This window comes from Rosa chinensis, chromosome 3, assembly GCF_002994745.2.
Source record: "Rosa chinensis cultivar Old Blush chromosome 3, RchiOBHm-V2, whole genome shotgun sequence".
In the NCBI taxonomy this organism is placed as follows: Eukaryota; Viridiplantae; Streptophyta; class Magnoliopsida; order Rosales; family Rosaceae; genus Rosa; species Rosa chinensis.
This window is the reverse complement of record NC_037090.1, coordinates 9,803,745-9,825,973: the sequence shown is the minus strand read 5'-3', so window position 1 is coordinate 9,825,973 and position 22,229 is coordinate 9,803,745. Positions and strand designations below refer to the sequence as shown.

Below are 22,229 nucleotides of genomic sequence, written 5' to 3'. Positions count from 1 at the left end.
TTTATTGAATGAAAAAGATAAAGTACAAAAGAGAAAGGAGGACTAGGCCAAAATCTTTCTCACTAACAAAAACAAAAGAAAGCAAGGAGAAACATTCTCTCAATATCAGTTAATAGGCAACAAGCAGAATTTAAAGACATTACGAAAAAAATCAAAGGCTGGAACCTTTGAAGAACATAACCCAAGGTGAGTCACCAGACCAACCAAACCGGCGACAGAGTTGGGTGTATTGCTTTTGACAACCATTTCAACGTCTCCAGTACCTTGCGCCTGTATACACATGTCTTCTGTGATGACCAAACCTTTGTTCCAGCTGAGGAAATATCTTCACAAGAATGCGATACATAGTTATATAATACCATTTCCTCCATCTTTTGCAACACAAAAGTGATCCAACCACAATTCCGAACCCACATGTAAATCCAATCTCAACAATGATGATATTCCAATCAATCTCATCTCCAGAACTTGGATGGCTTCTTTTCGTTGCCGGAGGTGACAACCTTGTTCTGTTTTCTTCAGTCAAAGGAGGCCCGAATAAATCTTTGTTTCCTTCAAAGGAAGATTTTGGAAATGTTGGAAACTGGTTACTGCTCGGAATCTTGCCGACCAATTGATTATGTGAAAAATTCAAGACTGAAAGGAAAGTGAGTTTTGTAAGCTGTGGTGGAATTTGACCGCTCAAGGTGTTCTGTGAGAGGTCTAAAGACTCTAGCTGACTCAAGTTGCTTAATGATGTTGGAATTGCACCTGTGAAAGCATTATTGGACAAGTTGAGGATATGCAGTGATTTGAGTTCTCCAATTTCACGAGGTATTGATCCGTTGAATTTGTTGCATGAGAAATCGATCGAGGTGAAGACTGTTAAAATCTTTATCAGCTCTATCTCGAAACCTTTGTTGGTAATCGTAACTGTATCCTGATAATAAATCCCACTAGAGTTGTTCTGGAATTGAAGGTGATTGAGCTTTGATGAGGCATCATCTTCATTAGCCATCATTTCCTGCCAAGTTGTCAATGCTATCCCTGGTACATTTCCACTAAAATTGTTGTGAGCTAGGTCTATGATTTGAAGCATTGGCCAAGTGCCATTAATCTTGGGACATCCAATACCTCCATAAAATTTATTGGATCTCAAGATAAGGACACGCAAGGTGGATATGTCCTTCAAAAGGCATGGAAATGGACCTGTTATTTGATTCTTTCCAAGGTTCAGAACCTCTAATTGAGGGCAATTGACGAGTGATTTCAGAAACTGACTTTGTATATGATTTTCACTGATGTCTAGAGTCTGCAAACTGCAATTGTGAGACAACATGCCTACATTTCTAAAATTGTTTCTCCTTAAATTAAGTACCGAAAGAGTGCTCATTGTTGACAAGCAGTGAGGTACTGTGCCACTCAAGGAATTATTTGACATATCAAGAACCTCAAGGCTATCTGAATTGCATATTGATCTTGGGATGATCCCTTGAAGGTTATTACTAGCAACAGAGAAGAATCTGGTGTGAAGAATCATATCTTCAATGGTAGTCGGTATGGTAGAGCTGAAGTTGTTCCTTGAGTAATCCAGATAAAGTATGTGAGGTGACGAGAAAATTGGGATTTTCCCATGAAGCTTGTTGGAATGAAGGTCAAGGGTTTCCATATAAGTGAGATTGATTGTATGACCTTCTAGAGTTTCTAGAGAGTTGCATGAAAGATTTAGGTAAAAGAGATTATTGGACCTCCAAATCCAGTTGGGTATCTTGCCCTGTATCTGGTTATCTGAAAGATCTAAAGAAAGTAATTCAGATTGATTTCTCAAGAAATCAGGGAATGTTCTCAAGTTTAATGAAGCCAACAACAAATATTTGAACTGAGGATAGTAGGAATATGAGAAATTGGTAGCATCATGGCAAAGAAGCAAGCTGTTGTTTGAAAGATAAAGAGAAGAAAGATTTCTCAGATGTTGAAGACCATCTAGAGGAAATGAACCACTGAAATTGTTTGAAGAAAGAAAAAGATGATTAAGGCTCCGTAAATTAAAGATAGACATAGGAATTGGCCCTTCCAGATTGTTTCTACTCAAATCAAGGTATTTGACAGAGTAGGATGAGAGATTAGAAATTTCTGAAAAATGACCAGAGAATTGGTTGTTGGAAAGATCTACCCTACCCAGCAAGGGAAGAGAAAACAGAGCTGATGGAATATTCCCACTGAGCATATTGTAAGATAAGTCAAGAAGCAATAGGTTAGTAAGGTTTCCCCAGTGGATGCAATTAATATTACCTGTCAGACCATTGAAACCGAGATGTACTACTTCTAGATTCTTGGCCGCACTGAATGACGGAATTGAACCTTCAAAGTTGTTTCCATACATCAACAAAGAAACCAATTGCGTAAGGTTTGTCATTGACTTGGGCATTGATCCCGTGAAATTACAGTCTTCAATATGAAATGTGGACAACATTTTGAGGTTGCCAATAGAGTTTGGTAATGCCCCTGAAAATTTAGTCCCGCTTAGATCCAGGAATTGAAGAGATCCATTCTTTGGAAATTCTGGCAAGGAACCATCAAGGTTTACATTCATCAAAAAGCTAATCTCACGAAGAGAAGGTAATAGAAAGATCTCTTTCGGAAATGTTCCTTGCAAATTACAATAATCGAGAATCAAGGTTGTCAAGTTTGAAAAGTTGGCAAAGAATGCTGGAACTGGAGCAAAGATATTGTTCGATCCCAATTGAATCACGGAGAGAGATCGGAGGTTAGCAAGAGACTCGTGAAAAGGGCCTGAAAGATTACAAGAGGACAAGCTCAACACCCTGAGGTTGGGAAGGGAAGATGATATGGCTTGGCACCACTCACTCCCCTCTGCTGATATTTGGACATCATCAAGATACAACTCTCTAAGCTCTGTGAGATTCTCTACCAGCTTGTGTAAATTCAAGATCTCAAGGAACCCATATTTTTGAGAAATATCAAGAACTGCCAACCTCGTCAAGCGTGAAATCTCAATCGGGATTTGCCCTGAATAAGCATTGTGAGATAAATTTAGATACCTCAAATTCATGAGCTGCCCGACTGCAGATGGAATTGATTGAGAGCCGTTGCCGAGTTCGTTGTCCGCCAAATTGAGGCTTTGAAGATTTTGAAGATGGAAGAGACTGCTGGAATTGTCAATGCCACCTGAGATTGACTCACTGCTGAGGTCAATACCCAGAACACGGCCATTGGTGCTGCAAGTAACTCCGACCCAAGAGCAGCAATCGGTACTTGAGTTCCAGCTAATAAGCTTGGAGGAAAGAGAGGAATTGAATAAAAGGTTGCTCTTGAAATCGAGCAATGATTGTTGCTGGTCTGGAATGCACTTGCTATGAACTAGAGGGATAATGATGATGATGATACTAACCCAGAGTGTGACTAAGAGAAGGAAGAAATGTAGCCAAGTTTTCATTATGGATTAGCTTTTTAGAGACGTCTTGGTTAGGTGAAGAACTCTTAATGATTAGTGGCTTTTATAAGGTGGAATTGGAAAACTCCACGAGATTTGTAACCACAAAAAAAAAGTAATGATGGAATGTGAAAGACTTTAGCCCGACACTGATCATGAGAGTCGCAGTCAAACCGGGCCCTGGGTTCAGAAGTTGAAGTTGAATTTCTGGGTTGGAAAGTGTTAAAAATTCTAATATTTAGATAGCCCATGGAGCTTATTAAGTTTTTTTTTTTTCTTTAAGGGGCTACATATATTTCGAATGTCGAAATTGCATCATTTTCGATTTTTCGTAACTTATTTTTGGCAAGGTAGATGCATGATTAAGGAATGAGATGAGATAATTTATGAGGTCAGTAGAACACTCATATATCAATTGGTTTTTGATGGTCTGTAATTTGAGTTATGTCATCCGTTTAAAAAAGATCAGTTGATTTGTGGATACCTCTTCTTATACTCTAAGAGAGGTGATGGTATTTTGGTTACGGAAATGGTACGTGGAAATGGTTCCATGAGATTTGTGGTTGCTTGACTGTGAGGTCTTCTCCATCTGAAAAGGCTGTTTTATTGAAAGTTGCTTTCCTACTTTAATTCGGTTGATGTAGATGTTGATATGGAAGCTCAAAATAGTCTCTAAGATATTTGTGGCAAATACAGCACACAATAAATAAATAAATCAAAATGTATCTTCTGCTAATGACACCAGGCATATAACAATATATTTAAACTTGAAGTTCAACACCAAAAAATCAACCTTATACTCATCTCCAATCGCAACACCTAAAAAGCCTCCACCGAGATTCCATTTCAATCTCTATGATAGTATGATTAGTTGCTGCTAACAAACCTCATGCTGAGGATCTCTCATGTGTACTGGCAAAGAAAAAAAAAATCATATGCAATTTTCTTCTTTATTTTGCATACTCACCAACGAAACTCTAATTAAGTTGCATGTGTACGTAAGAGCCAATTATGTTAGAAAAAAAACATGAAAATTGCCTCAATTTATCAGAGTCAAATAGTAGTAGTAATTCGATAAAGTAATATCGAACCCTTTGGTTAAGACATATAACTGTGAAATTGCTTCAAGATTAATCAGGAAATTTGTGCATTCAGTATAACATTTAGAAACGCTAGGGGCTAGGGAATTTTGAGATTCTGCATAAATACAGTGAGTTTAATATCGTGGAAAAAGCCTCCATGAAATTGCTTGACTTTCAAGTCTTTTCCAATTTTTCCACGAATTAACCAGCTTGACTAATATGCACAAGTTAAGAGAAGACCGAAGGGCTAGGAAATTTCAGTGATTGAAGAGTATTGACCGAAAGCGACGGATGCCAAGAAATTAAGCCCTATAAAAGAAAAATCAAAGACGCTGAATAGTCACACTCACAGAACCGTGCTATACAAGCTGAGCTCTGTTGGAGGAGTCCGTGTTGACACATATTATTGACTTTGGGGTCATTTTGTAATATTCTGAAACTAGCATAATTAACAGAGATAGTGAATAGTTTTTAGATGGATTGTCAGGCAGGCTACAGCCCAGGCCCAATCAAAGGCCCAAATCAAACTGATCCTCCCCAGGTGGTTCCAGTCTCTCTGTCTCTCAGTCTCAGTATCAGTCAAAACCCTGTCTCCATTTCCAACCCTGCCAAAAACCAGAGCTTCAAAGCTCTCATCTTCCCATCAACTTCAACCCTTTTGAGGGCTGGTTCCGAAAACCCCCAAACCCACTCCCACCCATCAACCTCCTCTCCCTCGCCGACTCATTCTTCCCCAAAACCCCAACCCAGCAGAGGCCGTACCCGCCGGGCTGCTCCATTGATGTGGCTCAGGCCATTGGCTACAAGAGGCTTGAGAAGAGATATTATGATTGTAGGTTTTCGCAATAGAGCTTTGTGTTAAATGAGGAATGTGTTTGTTGGTTTGATTTTGCTAACGTTGGAGGTGCAGTGAATTTGTGTTGAATGAAGAATGTGTTTGTTGGTTTGATTTTTGTAATGTTAGATATCTATTGTGTCTATGAAATGGGATTCTAATGTTGAAATTGCAACCTTCATGTTGTTCTAATTAAGTACGTTTAGTTGTATTGCTGGTATTGGGTTTTGGGTGTTGGATAGGAAGCAATGCATGGTGTTCTTTTGATCTATGTTGTGATTATGTTGTTTATGATGGTGATCTATGTAGTGGCTCTGAGCTAACAACAATTTTGGAACAGGATCACATGCCAAGCAAATACATTTCTAAAGATCTTACGTATGCAGTAGTTGTGTCTATAATGTTCTATGAGATGTAAAACAACAACTTTTTTTACTTATCTCTTACTTATACACCATCTTCTTGTGAGAGCAGGCTCGAGTTCTCTAGAATTATCCCTGGTTTAAGGCCATGGGCGGTTTTGTGTGGAAAAGCAATGGATCAGATAACTTACGAGGGAGAGTGGTATCGCAAACCTCTTGGTACATACATGACTGGCCCTCCATACATTCGAGATTGGAATATGGATGTTCAGGTACAAACTTGCTTTTGCATCAATTTTACTTTCTTTTTGAGTTGTATTAATTTCAACAAAAGAATGTTAAACCAAATGTCATGCACCATCATTGTGAAAGCAAACACTTAATAAACTGGTTTGTTTATCCAAGATTCCCTTAATTTCTCATAACCCAAGGGAATGAAAAGGATATATACGATGATGCTTTTTGAAATCATTCTAGGATATTGAGTTTCTTATAAATGCCTTTTTTATGGACATTTTCTGGTCATTTTGTATATTCCCCTCTTTAGGGATGTGCATGTCCTTCTATTAATTCTTTCTTGTGTTTTTTGTGTGCTTAGACTGTATAGGATTTTTTTCAACCTAGGCACCCGAGTCTACCACAAATTGGAGGGAGCAATTCCTTGTTTTGATAAAGTAATGGAGAAGGTCCAAGCTGATTCTACTGCAACAGATCATAGGCGGAAGGCTAGAAGAGCTGCAGAGAAGCAAGCCGAGTTGGAAAAAGCCTTTGGTGGAATTCGAACTGGTCCTGAAAATGATTCTTGATCATATTTCCATGTACTGAATGGTAACATCCCAAATTCTCATTTGAGATTATAAAGTGGCTTGTGAATGCATGGAAGGATGGTTAGGCAGATATAAATGGAGAATTTTCCCCTTTCACTAGGAGCGATTGTAACTGTAAGTTCTGTAACAGCCTCCCTTCAAGTTTCAAATGGTTGATCTTTTGTCAACCCGGTATTCACAGTAGTAATGTGATTCTGAAGAGTACAATTATCTGTTTGTTGTGGTGATATGGAAATGCTATACATGGTTAATCTCAAAAGTTGAAAGTAAATTATTGTAATGTCGCGTTCATTCAAAATTGAGGATACATTCACACTTCAGCTCTATGAGACATTACGTTATCATGGTTCCTCGAAACCCTACTGTTTAAAAGCATTCAATATCACACTTAAGAGGTCCCGTTTGGATCTCTTATTAATGATGAGTTTCAATCGAAGTAATTTTGGGCTTATACGTGAACTCTGTTTTGTGCAATGTCTTCCTGTTTTTGTGTATTACAAGAACACTGACCGACTTCTCTGAAAACAAATGGAAAACCATCTTATCCAATGTAATACCAATGCTTTCTTTTGTGCTCCACAGTCAGATAAATAGTCTGATCATGTATCGGATGAACAACACCAATTTCAATGGCCTACAATGCTTCTTTATGTATTGGTCCAGCTTTGGAACATCCTGTACCTGGAAAATGTCCCATAGAGCACCTCCTTCACCTGCATCATCAACTTCTTCTTCCATGCAAGTGAGTCTCCTTTGACCAAAATTTCCGAAAATCTCTTTTTGGGTCTTGTTCCCTGTGCTTTCTCTCAACTCTTCTATAGCAGCAAGATGTTTAGGTTCAAGGGTCACTTCAGTAGCATGGGTCAGAATGTTAACTGCATCAGACATATCACAGTGAAGCTTTGTCACAGAATCTCCGCGTCCAAGTTCCTGAGCAACCCCATATGCAATGTATGTCTTTGGCCCCAAGTCAGGTTTGACAGCTCACAATAACAGGCTCACACCTCATCCAATGCCTCTGAAAATGCTCAAAATCCTCGGGTTGAATGCTTTCAGCCCTTGGACCACCCCTTCGGAGCACCTCTACAAGCTGCTTTTCTACACTTCACATCATCCACAGGGTTTATACATGAACAAGTTTCTTCACAAGTTTCACTACTAGCATGTAAAATTTTATAGCTCTCATCTATATTTTCAGCTTTCTCTACCAAATCCATGACTTTATTCCAGGAAACAAACATCTAAGTTCTAAACGATACTTACCGCAACCTTCCATGTGCTCTGGGGGGCAACGAATGCTTCCATCTTTATCTGCTTTCCATTCAAACTTTGACTTTGCAGAAGAAGACCTCAGCCTCCTAGTTCCCACACCATTCCTCTGAACAATCTTTCCCTCTTCGCCTTTCCCCTTTTGCCCTTCAATTCGATCACCAAAGATCAAATCTTTACGCTCTAAACCCTCCATAATACCCTTCCCCATCTTCTTTTTCCGACGCAGCCGCTTCAACATCACGGCCAGAGTCAGAGTCGGCTCTTCGTCTTCAATTCCCAAAATACCCTCGCCGCCCTTCTCCACCACACCGCCGCCGCTCTCTGTCATAAACCCGAGAGAACAACCCGTCTCTGTCGATCGCCGCCATCGCAAGAATCAAAGCCAGACCGTCACTCGTTGATGGAGAGAAAAGGGTTTGTGGATCTCTGTTTAGAGGGGTGTTTGGGAAACCGAGATCACAGAAGGGGTTTCAGATATGGCGGAAATTATGAGGAAGAAATTTGAAATTCAAAAGTGGCGCCATGAAATTGTGAAGGTGATTTGATGGAATTGTGACCAAGGTTTGGGATTTTGTTGTGGAAGAGTAGGAAGACGATGATGAAGAAGCCTCACTGATCATTTTATACAAGACTAGCTCCACTGGCTTACATGTGTTTTTCTTTTTGTTTTTTTTTTCCTAAGCAAGTACTGGAATGAGTGGGAATCCTTATTTTTCTGGGAAGAGGATTAAGTACACAATTTCGATGATACTTGCTAGTTCCTAATGTGGACCTAGCTAGAACTGTAGCTCCAGTTCGAGAAGAGTTGCTAGTGCTCCGACGGATTGGCTTGCTGTACAAGGTAACAGAAGAGGGTTGGATATTGAAAACTATATTCATCACCGTCTTTTTGTTCAGGTGCACAACAAAATGGTGGATTACCAACTCCGTAGAGCGTAGATAGATAATGCTTAGTTTCGGTTCAAAGAGTGAGAAATGAGATCAGGTGTGATCGTATTCCGTAGCCACTTTTTCGTGTTTCAAGTTTCAACATACAAAAGAGGAAGTTGCAATCTTATATGGTAAAAATCAAAATGATGAATATGTATTCATTTTTTTTTTTTTTAGTATTTTGTTTTCTTTAGGGTTGTGACTCATGTGAGATTCAGATTTGAAACCTCTATCAACATTTAGTTAGGGAGATTGCTAGACCAAATGATAGTTAGCAAATCTTCCTTGTAATGAGACATCAAAACCATATTATCAAAAGTAAAAAACATATGATCGAACCAAAATCCTCTAAAACATGCTAGTTTTTTTAGCCATTGTGTTAGGATCTCGTTCATTGTGGTTGATTCAACTCCCAGGAATAAATTAAACATTAACTATTTCCACAATCAATAGATTCTTTTCTTATATAACACTTTATAATCGCTACGAACTTTTCATTATTATAAACTCATTTACATAATATAGAGAGAACCATTTACTGAGAAACTAGAAAGTCAGAACTATGATCAAGCAATAGAATGCGTGATTTCTTTTTCATGATCCACAACTAGTAGAGTTATGCAATCTGATTTGCTGGTAAAGATATCGACTTCGGTTGGATTAATGATCCTGGATTGAGGCTTGATTCTGGTTGATTTGATTGCTTGTGTGGAGTGTGTCTATTCTGTCTTCTGCTTCAAATGCACAGATTGACATGCCATGGGCGCAATGTTACCTTTGTAAGCCTTGCACACATAGCCAGCAAAATTTTCGTAGTCCTGCATTTCATTAAGACAAAAGTTAATTTTGATTCAAAGAGAGAGATCGAACACGTGTGAGAAAAAACGGGAGATGGAGAAAAGAGGGATCTGAGAGAAAGAGAGAGAGGACCAACATTTCCAATAGGTTGATCGTTCAGAACCAGCCATGGTACAAACTTTAGAGGTGGATTGAGGTGCATGGTTTCATTGCCATAGTTTTGTTCAAGCTGCACTAATCCAACAATGTCAAACATAATGGACAACTTAATCATCATGAATTCTTGTAGATAGGATTAAATATGAAACCTTTTTTGCATTTGAACTGTTGTAGCAATTCAAAGTGGGTTTCTTAGGCAGTCCCAATGAACTGAAGCAATGCAAGTTTCCCACTCCTTGTGCCTTCCCTCTATGGCCAGAAATTCTATGCAGTAAATCAAAGCAAAGTGCTTGTTCTGCATCACAAACTCAAATTTCAAAACCATTTCTAACTCAATAAATTGATAATCTTTCTTTGGAACTCATTTTATCTCACCACATCATGCATAACATCGATAGCGCATGCTTCCAGAGAATTCAACTTACACCCATCTGGCCTATGCTGTGAAATTTGCACAGAAGGAAGAACAGATGCATCACTAATGATTTCATAAATAATGTTGCAGAAAATTTGAACCAATGAAGTTGGTAAAAAAAGTGATTAATATAAACCTGACAGAAAGCGGTGCTGTTGTTTGATTTGTTGGCGTATGCATCACTCCAAGGAACCAGTCTGAGATTGAGAATGGTGATGAGATCAACATAGAAAATCTTAGCAAGATTCTTGACGATGAAGGTTGCACAAGATGTGCTCAAAGAGTCATAGTAAAGCGAGAGAGTAACTTTCTGAGTAGCAACATAATAAGGAATAGTAAGCAGGAACATTGAACAGGTCAGACAAGTAAAGAATAGAGCAGATGCCATTTTTGCAGTTCAGATCTGTTTCAGCAGTGTTGTACTAGTAGTAACTAGTAAGTAGTTTCCCTCTTCTCTTTTAATTTCTTTTGTTGGGTTTGGTACTCTGATATTAATGATGGCCAGATCATAATCATATCTTTGGACAAGATTCTGCAATAAAATGAATGCCCCCTGTTATAGAATTTTGGGCAAAAAAGTCATCCAACCATGTGTGCATATCTTAAAGGCTTATTAGAGCTATGATCACCTAGAGAGCATCAGCATCAGCAACAGCAGGGTTATAGATCAATGGCACACCTGCCTGCTACTATCAGTTTACCATAACTTGATTTTCTCAATTATAAATAGATGATGGTGGCAGTGAAAAGCCCTCAGATTTTGACAAGAATGATTAAGCAGTAACAAACATGGATTCAAAAAACACACAAAACATAACACAATATCAGACCATAATACATTATAGGGTCAGCTTCAACAATGTCATATCAATCAACATTAGGTTCAATTATCATATGGAATGTCAATGTAAACTTTTTGCCAGATAGTCTGCTCCTCGGGCTTAATATGTAGAGTTTCTTCCTTGTTCTGCTAGGCAAACTTGAGAAATTGATTTTTCATTTCCAATTGATTCAGTCTTGTAGCGAATTGATCTGCAAGCTTCTGGAGATTTTCCTTTGTATGCCTTACAGATATAGGCCATAAAATTTTTGTAGTCCTACATAGAGAAAACTGGTCATGAGGGGGCAAAAATGAGGAATCAAGCAATCCGAAATGTGATTTGACTAACCTCTGCAAGTGGTTTATTATTGACAACCAGCCATGGCACAAATCTATGTGGTGGATTAAGCTGAGCAGTTTCCTTTGCATATTTTGTTTCAATCTATGCATCAATGCCAAATTGCCAATCCATGAAGAATAATTTTGTCAAGTCTCAAATGATGAAGCAGTGCAAAAACAGCAAGAACAAAATAGGATTGAAAGAGAACTGACCTGATTGCCATATCCACTGTTGTAGCAATCAATAGGTACAGTCCCCAACTTCGACATTTTGAAAGCAATCGGCCCATTTACTGTGTTTGTTCTGCAACGTGAGCCTCTCAACGCAGTGGATGAATGTAAAATGCTGATTCTGCAATAAAATTAATCCATCAGAAATAGTAACCAAACCAAAGTTCAAGGGTCATCTGTACATGTTTGGAACAAAGTGTTTGAAGTCTGTATGATAAGCTTTACCACATCAGGATAGATGGTGATGGTGCAGGCCTCAATTGTGTTGAGCAAGCATTCATCTGTTCCATTCTGTAAAGCACAAAAAGGGTCAAAAGAATAATCATTGAGCTACAAAACTGATTGGCGTATTAAAGTTCAAAAACCTCATATGATTTGACAGAGTTCTCACTTAACCTTTACTAAACAAATTGCACGAACACTACTCCCCCATATTTAGTGCATTCTCATTCAGTCATTCTGACCTTGTACTTCGAAAGTTCACAACTTATCATATGTAGCCCTTTGAGATTTAATATGGTTGCACATAACTCTCATCCTGAACCCACACATGGATCATGAAAATGTCCAAAATACCCTATCTCTGTTGGTGTGTGATTATGTCGTTTGATTAAACTAGATGGACATTTTAGTGATTCTATTTTGGACATTGTAAATGTAAATTATAGAAATAAAGAGGTAAAATTGTAAAATAAGATTAACACATGGTGATGCAGAGAGGATGGCGGCTCAATTTGAACAACAGTTAGACCGTGCTAAAGGAGGAAAACGAAAAGTGACTAGTAGACAGGAAATGGCAGTTCGGTGTCTGATTGGGACGCACCTTACCTTTCCGGAAAGGGAATCGCGCCAGAAACAAGACTCATGGATTTGCCATGAGCTGTAGCATTTTTCGGGCTTTCGGGATCGTTTAGGGCCTCAAAACGGCATTTTTCTATTTTACCCGTTTTTGGTTTTCTTAGTTATTTTTGGATTGTTTTCGTTTTTATCCATGGGCCTTAGGGTTTCGTTGTTAGTCGCCCTAGGGTACTTTTCTCTTATTTATGCAGCCGCAAGCGGCTGCAGAACGCATCTTTCAACTTTTAATCAATATAATAGAGATTTTCTCTTTTATCTCTGGTGGACTCCAGAATCTTTTGCTTAGGTTTATTGCTGGTAAACCTAGTTATCAATCCGACTGCGTCAGGTGGTATCAGAGCAGGTCTTCCCTGTCTCTTTTATTTGCCTTAGTAGCAATGGGTGAAGTTACGAAATCTGATATTGAAGCTCTTACAGCAGCGTTTACCGCTGCCATCAATTCCATGAATAATCAGATTGGAGAAATTCGTGGATTGTTGGGCGAGAGGAACAACAACAACAATAATCGGCGTAGAGATGGGGAAGGAGGCCAGCGAGTTAGGGCTCCACGTGGTGAAGTTGTTGATAATACATCAGAATCTGAGCCTGAAGAAGAAATTTTACAACAAGAGCAACATGGACAAGCTGACCAGGATTACAAAGTCAAGGCCGAAATTCCTTTCTTTTCGGGCAATTTGGGTGTAGAAGATTATTTGGATTGGCAGCTTCAGGTGGACAGATTCTTTGAGATTATGGAAGTGCCTGAACACAAGCAAGTTAAGCATGTTGCCTGGAGATTGAAGAGTACTGCTGCAGTATGGTGGGATAAGTTGCAGAACACTCGAAAGAAGCAGAGGAAGCAGGGTGTTAGAACGTGGCGAAGAATGAAGCAGTTGATGATGGAGAGGTTCTTGCCCGATGATTATGAGCAGATTCTATATAGGTTGTATATTGAATGTGTCCAGGGAACTAGGACAGTGGCTGATTATACGGCTGAGTTCTTACGCTATTCAGAGCGTAATGAATTGGGAGAGACTGAAGGCCAGAAGGTGGCTCACTATATCAGTGGGCTGAAGCCTTCCATTCAGGAGAGAATTGGGTTACAAACTGTTCATACTATGGCCGAAGTGACAAACCTAGCATTGAAAGCAGAGTTGTTGGAGAAACCTTCACGAGCTTCTTCTTTCCAGAGGTATAACTACCAAAGGAGTGCAGATTTGGTTAATGCCTCAACTGCCAAGGGTATAACTACGCTGCAGAGAGCAGAAAACGCCTTTAAAGCTTCTAATCCTCCTTTTAAAGGCGCGGGCAGTTCTAACACTTCTAGTGGTGTTCAAAATAGAGCCCCGAATCAGAGGTTCAATAATCCTTATGCTAGACCTACAGGAGATGTCTGTTATCGATGCAACAAGCCTGGGCATAGATCTAATATGCGTCATGAGAGGAGACAAACTGCCCTTATAGATGATTATGATGAGGATGAAGAAGAAGTTAGGAGAGATGGCGATTATGATGGAGCTGAGTTTGCGGAGGAGGAATCTCCTGAGAAGGTTAACATTGTGTTGCAGCGGGTTCTACTATGTCCTAAAGAAGAGGGGCAGCGGCGCAATATTTTCAGGTCACTTTGTTCCATTAATAACAAAGTGTGTAATTTAATTGTGGATAATGGGAGCTGCGAAAATTTTGTAGCCAAGAAACTGGTGGAGTATTTGCAGTTACCGGCGCAGCCTCATGAGGCACCTTATTCCCTCGAGTGGGTCAAGAAAGGTCCACAAGTTCGAGTTGTTGAATCCTGCAAAGTGCCGGTATCCATTGGTAAGCATTATAAAGATGAAGTTTTGTGCGACATTATTGATATGGATGCTTGTCATATTTTGTTTGGCCGACCTTGGCAATATGATGTGGATGTTACTTATAAAGGCAGGGACAATGTGATGTTGTTTATGTGGAATAACCATAAAATTGCTATGGCTCATGTGTGTCAATTTGAGAAATCTGATGTGAAGAAAGGGGAGAGTTTCCTGACCTTATCTAGCAGTGAACTTGAGATGGAGAGGGCCTTTAAAGAATCTGAGGTTTTCTGTCCAGTGGTGATAAAGGGGTTGTTGTCTGCAGAAAAGGAAGAAGTGGTGATTCCCAAAGAAGTACAGGACATGTTGGGAGATTTTGAAGAGTTGATCTCGGATGAGTTGCCCAACGAGCTGCCACCTATGAGAGACATTCAACATCAGATTGATTTGGTGCCTGGAGCTAGCTTGCCCAATCTGCCACATTACCGAATGAGTCCCAAGGAGAATGAGATTTTGAGAGAGCAGATTGAAGACTTGTTGAAAAAAGGGTTCATTCGAGAGAGTATGAGTCCTTGTGCAGTTCCAGTCCTCCTTGTTCCTAAGAAGGGCAATCAATGACGAATGTGTGTTGATAGCAGGGCCATTAACAAGATAACTGTGAAGTACAGGTTTCCTATTCCTCGTTTGGAAGACATGCTTGATGAGCTAGAAGGTTCCAAAGTGTTTACCAAGATAGACCTTCGAAGTGGATATCACCAGATTCGAATCAAGCCAGGAGATGAATGGAAGACAGCTTTTAAGAGCAAGGATGGCTTGTACGAGTGGATGGTTATGCCATTCGGGTTGTCTAATGCACCCAGCACTTTTATGAGGCTTATGAACCAGGTTCTTCGCCCTTTTATAGGTTCCTTTGTAGTAGTGTATTTTGATGATATACTGATCTATAGCAGGACCAAAGAAGAACATCTGGTGCATTTGAAGCAGGTTTTGGAAGCTTTACAGGAGAATAAACTGTACATCAACTTAAAAAAATGTACATTCTGCACCAGCAAGTTATTATTTCTGGGATTTGTGGTTGGAGAAGAAGGCATTCAGGTTGACGAAGAAAAGGTACGAGCAATAAGAGAATGGCCAGCTCCAAAAACAGTTTCTGAAGTGCGGAGTTTCCATGGTTTAGCCACTTTCTACAGAAGATTTGTGAAGAATTTCAGTACCATTACTGCCCCTATTACTGAATGTTTGAAGAAAGGCAAATTCCAATGGGGAGAGGAACAAGAGAAAAGTTTTGCTTTAATCAAGGAGAAACTTTGTACTGCACCAGTTCTTGCTCTTCCTAATTTTGACAAGATATTCGAGGTTGAATGTGATGCTAGTGGCGTGGGAGTAGGTGCTGTGTTGTCACAAGAGAAGAAACCAGTAGCATTCTTTAGTGAAAAGCTGAGTGAAGCTCGTCAGAAGTGGAGTACTTATGACCAAGAATTTTATGCAGTGTTCCGGGCATTGAGGCAATGGGAGCACTACCTGATTCAGAGGGAGTTCGTACTGTTCACCGATCACCAAGCCTTGAAGTACCTCAATAGCCAGAAAACTGTGAATAAAATGCATGCAAGGTGGGTGAGTTTTCTGCAGAAATTTCCTTTTGTGATTCAACATAAATCTGGTACTCTTAACCGGGTCGCAGATGCTTTGAGTAGGAGGGCGTCCTTACTGGTCACTTTAGCTCAGGAGATCGTGGGGTTTGATCTCTTGAAGGAGTTGTATGAGGAAGATGTTGATTTCAAAGCGATTTGGGCCAAGTGCAGCAATAACAATGCAGTCGCAGATTTTTATGAGAATGAAGGATATTTATTCAAGGGCAACAGACTTTGTATCCCTAGTTCTTCATTGAGGGAAAAACTGATCAGAGATCTGCATGGAGGAGGATTGAGTGGGCACTTGGGCATAGACAAGACTATTGCTAGTCTTGAGGAGAGGTATTTCTGGCCACAGTTGAAGAAGGATGCAGGAACTATTGTGAGAAAGTGCTACACCTGCCAGGTATCTAAGGGTCAGTCCCAAAATACAGGTCTTTATCTACCTTTACCTGTTCCTGATGACATTTGGCAGGACCTTGCTATGGATTTTGTGTTGGGCTTACCCCGTACCCAAAGGGGAGTGGATTCAGTGTTTGTGGTAGTTGACAGGTTCTCTAAGATGGTGCATTTCATCGCATGTAAGAAGACTGCTGATGCTTCTAATATAGCTAAACTGTTCTTCAGGGAAGTGGTTCATTTGCATGGAGTACCCAAGTCCATTACATCTGACAGAGACACCAAGTTCCTTAGCCATTTCTGGATTACTTTGTGGAGGATGTTTGGAACGTCTTTGAACCGTAGTAGCACAGCCCATCCTCAAACGGATGGTCAGACAGAGGTTACTAACAGAACTTTGGGTAACATGGTCCGGAGCGTTTGTGGAGATCGGCCCAAACAGTGGGATTATGCTTTGCCCCAAGTGGAGTTTGCTTATAACAGTGCTGTGCATAGCGCCACAGGGAAGTCACCATTCTCCTTAGTTTATACTACTGTTCCTCAACATGTGGTTGATCTTGTGAAGCTTCCTAAAGTTCCTGGAGTTAGTGTTGCTGCTGATAGTATGGCTAGAGATGTACAAGCTGTTCGGGATGAAGTTAAGGCCAAGCTGGAAGCAACTAATGCTAAGAATAAAGCTGCAGCTGATAAACATCGCAGAGTGAAATTGTTCCAAGAAGGTGATGACGTGATGGTATTTCTGAGGAAGGAGAGATTTCCTGTTGGTACCTATAACAAGCTGAAACCCAGAAAATATGGTCCTTTTAAGGTGCTGCGGAAGATTAACGACAATGCTTATGTTGTCGCTCTACCTGATTCTATGGGTATCTCTAACACTTTTAATGTGGCTGACCTGCATGAGTTTCGTGAAGATGAAGTTCTTTATCCATATGAGAACTCGGGGTCGAGTTCTTCGGAGGTGGAGGAGACTGATGCAGAGAGGATGAAGGCTCAATTTGAACAACAGTTAGACCGTGCTAAAGGAGGAAAACGAAAAGTGACTAGTAGACAGGAAATGGCAGTTCGGTGTCTGATTGGGACGCACCTTACCTTTCCCGAAAAGGAATCGCGCCAGAAACAAGACTCATGGCTTTGCCATGAGCTGTAGCATTTTTCGGGCTTTCGGGATCGTTTAGGGCCTCAAAACGGCATTTTTCTATTTTACCCGTTTTTGGTTTTCTTAGTTATTTTTGGATTGTTTTCGTTTTTATCCATGGGCCTTAGGGTTTCGTTGTTAGTCGCCCTAGGGTACTTTTCTCTTATTTATGCGGCTGCAGAACGCATCTTTCAACTTTTAATCAATATAATAGAGATTTTCTCTTTTATCTCTGGTGGACTCCAGAATCTTTTGCTTAGGTTTATTGCTGGTAAACCTAGTTATCAATTCGACTGCGTCACATGGGCATGTAATTTAAAAGATGGAAAGATAAGGCGGCGCTCGTGACACACTGACATCACTAGGAACGACGTCGTTGAGGACGTAACAGACAATGAGGTAGCTATCAGCTGGAACACAATGAGTGAGTAGCTGAAAATAAAAGAAGGGGGAGCAATTGGGGGTTTGAGAAAGCTGACCTGGCAGGCGAAGCAGAAATCAGAATTGAGCCAAGCGTTGCCCCAAGGGACCATTCTGAGATTGACGATGGAGATGAGCACATTCTGGAAGATCTTGGCCAAATGGTTCACTATGAAATCGGCACAATAAGGACACAGAGTCTCGTAGTAGAGAGTCACGCTCACATTCTCAGCAGCATAAGATTGAGATGGGTTTGATACCAGGAAGAAGAAGAAGAGGAAGAGTTTGGTAAAACCCATTTGGGAAGATTAGATCACAGGGCTTGGCTTGAGACTGTGTGTGGTTTATATGTATGAACTATTTGTCCCATTGGGAGTTAAACTGTACTGAATGCTTGTAATTAGACCATCGCTTGGGTTGTGGGGTGGCCTCACCTCTATCCATGTGGGTGCCCATATAATCTTTTTGCTTTCTTTTTGGAGAAATTTTTGCTTTCTTTCTCTATGGGTTTCAACCAAAAAGCCTTCATTGTTCCTCCTGATGACATGACAGACTATCAAACGAAGAGCGTTTGTATTGGCAGATAATTACCTGCTAAATGTTTCAGTTTATGTCACTAATTGAGGAAGTTAGTAGAGAACTCGCCAAAAATTATAAATTAGCCGGATGCTGACCGGAGATTAGAGAAAAGTAGTTTACAGAACAACTTTTTCTTTTGACACTCTTCAATGGCTTCCCAAAAAATTTCCATTACATGTTCAAAAGTTCAAATATCTATAATTTTTTTGTCAGAATTTCAATAGTTTTCTTATATAATATATTATCTAGAATTAAATAAAAACATAACACAAAAAGTACATACCTTAATCATTATATATATATAATTTTTTAAAACTGATTTTTTCTTCTTATTATAGAAGCGAGTTAAGAGAGTAATCTATCCTCTTACTCGAAATTTTATTAAATGAAAAAGAAAATACATAAGAGAAAGAGAGACTTGGCCAAAATCTTTCTCACCAACAAAACAAAAGAAACTAAAGAGAAACACTCTTAAAATTAGTCAATAGGCAACAAGCGGAATTTAAAGACATTAAGAAGAAATCAACTGCTGGAACCTTTGAGTCATCAGACCATCCAAGCCGACGACAGAGTTGGGTTTATTGCTCTTGACAACCATTTCAACGTCTCCAGTACCTTTCGCCTATGAACGCATGTCTTCTGTGATGACCAAACCTGTGTTCTAGCTGAGGAAATATCTTCACAAGAATGTTATACATAGCTCTATAATACCATTTCCTCCATCTCTTGCAAAACAAAAGTGACCCAATGGCAATTCCGAACCCACATGTAAATCCAATCTCAACAATGATGATATTCCAATCAATCTCATCTCCAGAACTTGGATGGCTTCCTTTCGTTGCCGAAGGTGACAACCTTGTTCTGTTTTCTTCAGTCAAATGAGGCCCGAATAAATTTTTGTTTCCTTCAAAGGAAGATTTTGGAAATGTTGGAAACTGGTTACTGCTCGGAATCTTGCCGACCAATTGATTATGTGAAAAATTCAAGACTGAAAGGAAAGTGAGTTTTGTAAGCTGTGGTGGAATTTGACCGCTCAAGGTGTTCTGTGAGAGGTCTAAAGACTCTAGCTGACTCAAGTTGCTTAATGATGGTGGAATTGCACCTGTGAAAGCATTATTGGACAAGTTGAGGATATGCAGTGATTTGAGTTCTCCAATTTCATAAGGTATTGATCCGTTGAACTTGTTGCAGGAGAAATCGATCGAGGTGAAGACTGTTAAAATCTTTATCAGCTCTATCTCGAAACCTTTGATGGTAATAGTAACTGTATCCTGATAAATCGCAATATGCTTATCATCCTGAAATTGAAGGTGATTGAGCTTTGATGAGGCATCATCTTCATTAGTCATCATTGCCTGCCAATTTGTCAATACTATCCCTGGTACATTTCCACTAAAATTGTTATGAGCGAGGTCGATGATTTGAAGCATTGGCCAAGTGCCATTAATCTTGGGACATCCAATACCTCCATAAAATTTATTGGATCGCAAGATAAGGACACGCAAGGTGGATATGTTCTTCAAAAAGCATGGAAATGGACCTGTTATTTGATTTTTTCCAAGGTTCAGAACCTCTAACTGAGGGCAGTTGACAAGTGATTTTAGAAACTGACTTTGTATCAGATTCTCACTGATGTCTAGAGTATGCAAACTGCAATTGTGAGATAACATGTCTATACTTCTAAGATTGTTTCTCCTTAAATTAAGTACTGAAAGAGTGCTCATTGTAGTCAGGCAGTGAGGGACCGTACCACTTAAGGAATTATTGGATAGATCAAGAATCTCAAGGTAAAGTGAATTGCATATTGATCCAGGAATTATCCCCTGAAGGTTGTTGCTTGCGACATAGAAGAATCTGGTTTGAAGAAGCATATCTCCAATGGTAGTTGGTATGGTAGAGCTGAAGTTGTTCCTTGAGTAATCCAGATAATACATGTTAGGTGACGATGAAATTGGGATTTCCCCATGAAGCTTGTTGGAATGAAGGTCAAGGAATTGTATAGAAGTGAGATTGATTGTATGACCTTCTAGAGTTTCTAGAAAGTTGCTCGAAAGATTTAGGAAATAGAGATTATTGAACCTCCAAATCCAGTTGGGTATCTCGCCATGTATCTGGTTATCTGAAAGATCTAAAGAACGTAATTCAGATTGATTTCTCAAGAAATCAGGGAATGTTCTCAAGTTTAATGAGGCCAACGACAAATCTTCAAACTGAGGAAAGTAGGAATATGATAAATTGGTAGCATCATGGCTAAGAAGCAAGCTGTTGTGTGAAAGATCAAGAGAAGAAAGATTTCTCAGATGTTGAAGACCATCTAGAGGAAATGAGCCGCTGAAATTATTTGAAGAAAGATAAAGATTAGTAAGGCTCCGTAAATTAAAGATAGACATGGGTATTGGCCCTTCCAGATTGTTTCGACTCAAATCAAGGCCTTTGACAGAGTAGGATGAGAGATTAGAAATTTCAGGAAAATGACCAAAGAATTGGTTGTGGGAAAGATCTATCACATGCAGCAAGGGAAGAGAAAACAGAGCTGATGGAATATTCCCATCGAGCATATTGCCAGCTAAGATGAGAAAGGATAGATTAGTAAGGTTTGCTCGGTGGATGCAGTTAATATTACCTGTCAGAACATTAAAAGCGAGGTCTATTACTTCTAGATTCTTGGCCCCACTGAGTGACGGAATTGAACCTTCAAAGTGGTTTTCATACATCCGCAAAGAAACCAATTGCGTAAGGTTTGTCATTGACTTGGGGATTGATCCTGTGAAATTACAGGCTGTAATATCAATTGTGGACAACATTTTGAGGTTGCCAATAGAGTTTGGTAATGCTCCTGAAAAATTAGTCCCGTTTAGATCCAGGTATTGAAGAGATCCATTCTTTGGAAATTCTGGCAAGGAACCATCAAGTTCGTCATTTCCTGAAAGGCTTATCACAAGAAGAGAAGGTAATTGAAAGATCTCTTTCGGAAATGTTCCTTGCAAATTACAATCATAGAGAATCAAGGATGTCAAGTTTGAAAAGTTGGCAAAGAATGCTGGAACTGGAGCAGAGATATTGTTCCATCCCAATTGAATCACGGAGAGAGATCGGAGGTCAGCAAGAGACTCGTGAAAAGGGCCTGAAAGATTACAATAGGAGAAGCTCAACACCCTGAGGTTGGGAAGGGAAGATGATATGGCTTGGCACCACTCACTCCCCTCTGCTGATATTTGGACATAATCAAGATACAACTCTCTAAGCTCTGTGAGGTTCTCTACCAGCTTGTGTAAATTTGAGATCTCAAGGAACTCATAAATATCCTCATAGGGATCAACGATGAAATAATTATAAGAAATGTCAAGAACTGCCAATTTCGTCAAGCGTGAAATCTCAATCGAGATTTTCCCTGAATAAGCATTGGAAGATAAATTTAGATACCTCAAATTCATGAACTGCCCGACTGCAGATGGAATTGATTGAGAGCCGTTGCCGAGTTCGTTGTCCGCCAAATTGAGGCTTTGAAGATTTTGAAGATGGAAGAGACTGTTGGAATTGTCAATGCCACCTGAGATTGACTCACTGCTGAGGTCAATACCCAGAACACGGCCATTGGTGCTGCAAGTAACTCCGACCCAAGAGCAGCAATCGGTACTTGAGTTCCAGCTAATAAGCTTGGAGGAAAGAGAGGAATTGAATAAAAGGTTGCTCTTGAAATCGAGCAATGATTGTTGCTGGTCTGGAATGCACTTGCTATGAACTAGAGGGATAATGATGATGATGATACTAACCCAGAGTGTGACTAAGAGAAGGAAGAAATGTAGCCAAGTTTTCATTCTGGATTAGCTTTTTAGAGATGTCTTGGTTAGGTGAAGAACTCTTAATGGTTAGTGGATTTTATAAGGTGGAATTGGAAAACTCCACGAGATTTATAACCACAAAAAATAATAATA

General features: G+C 39.7%; 4 protein-coding genes and 1 pseudogene across 5 annotated transcripts; all 5 read right to left on the bottom strand.

Annotated features, from left to right (window-relative positions):
* Positions 1-28: 28 nt before the first annotated feature.
* Positions 29-22,112, bottom strand: LOC112194068 (receptor-like protein 6). The gene is made up of 2 exons (XM_040516938.1): positions 18,834-22,112; positions 29-187 (listed from the first exon to the last, which is right to left on the bottom strand). The coding sequence occupies exon 1, from the start codon at positions 22,110-22,112 to the stop codon at positions 18,894-18,896; it is 3,219 nt and encodes a 1,072-aa protein (XP_040372872.1). The 3' UTR covers positions 29-187; positions 18,834-18,893.
* LOC112194071 (receptor-like protein 7) lies at positions 248-3,436 on the bottom strand. The gene has a single exon (XM_024334332.1). The coding sequence runs from the start codon at positions 3,434-3,436 to the stop codon at positions 248-250; it is 3,189 nt and encodes a 1,062-aa protein (XP_024190100.1).
* Positions 6,630-8,561, bottom strand: LOC112192700. Of its 2 annotated transcripts, none has more exons than XM_040516786.1 (2): positions 7,803-8,561; positions 6,630-7,642 (listed from the first exon to the last, which is right to left on the bottom strand). In XM_040516786.1, the coding sequence occupies exons 1-2, from the start codon at positions 8,137-8,139 to the stop codon at positions 7,638-7,640; spliced, it is 342 nt and encodes a 113-aa protein (XP_040372720.1). In that variant the 5' UTR covers positions 8,140-8,561; the 3' UTR covers positions 6,630-7,637. The 2 variants fall into 2 exon arrangements, with proteins under 2 accessions (XP_040372720.1, XP_024188318.1); XM_024332550.2 differs by having other exon boundaries at positions 6,630-7,637.
* Positions 9,299-10,501, bottom strand: LOC112194070 (annotated as a pseudogene).
* Positions 10,985-18,014, bottom strand: LOC112194069 (gamma-interferon-responsive lysosomal thiol protein). The gene is given in 6 exon segments (XM_024334331.2): positions 10,985-11,210; positions 11,283-11,375; positions 11,486-11,548; positions 11,550-11,624; positions 11,729-11,794; positions 17,775-18,014. Coding segments are annotated over 6 exon segments (693 nt in total). The 3' UTR covers positions 10,985-11,054.
* Positions 22,113-22,229: the final 117 nt, after the last annotated feature.

Coding starts and splice junctions, on each gene's coding strand:
- LOC112194068 (XM_040516938.1), bottom strand. CDS start 22,112: ATGAAAACTTGGCTACATTTCTTCCTTCTCTTAGTCACACTCTGGGTT.
- LOC112192700 (XM_024332550.2), bottom strand. CDS start 8,139: ATGACAGAGAGCGGCGGCGGTGTGGTGGAGAAGGGCGGCGAGGGTATT. Junction 7,638..7,802: donor AGAGCACATGGAAGGTTGCG/GTAAGTATCGTT, acceptor TGTGAAGTGTAG/AAAAGCAGCTTGTAGAGGTG.
- LOC112194071 (XM_024334332.1), bottom strand. CDS start 3,436: ATGAAAACTTGGCTACATTTCTTCCTTCTCTTAGTCACACTCTGGGTT.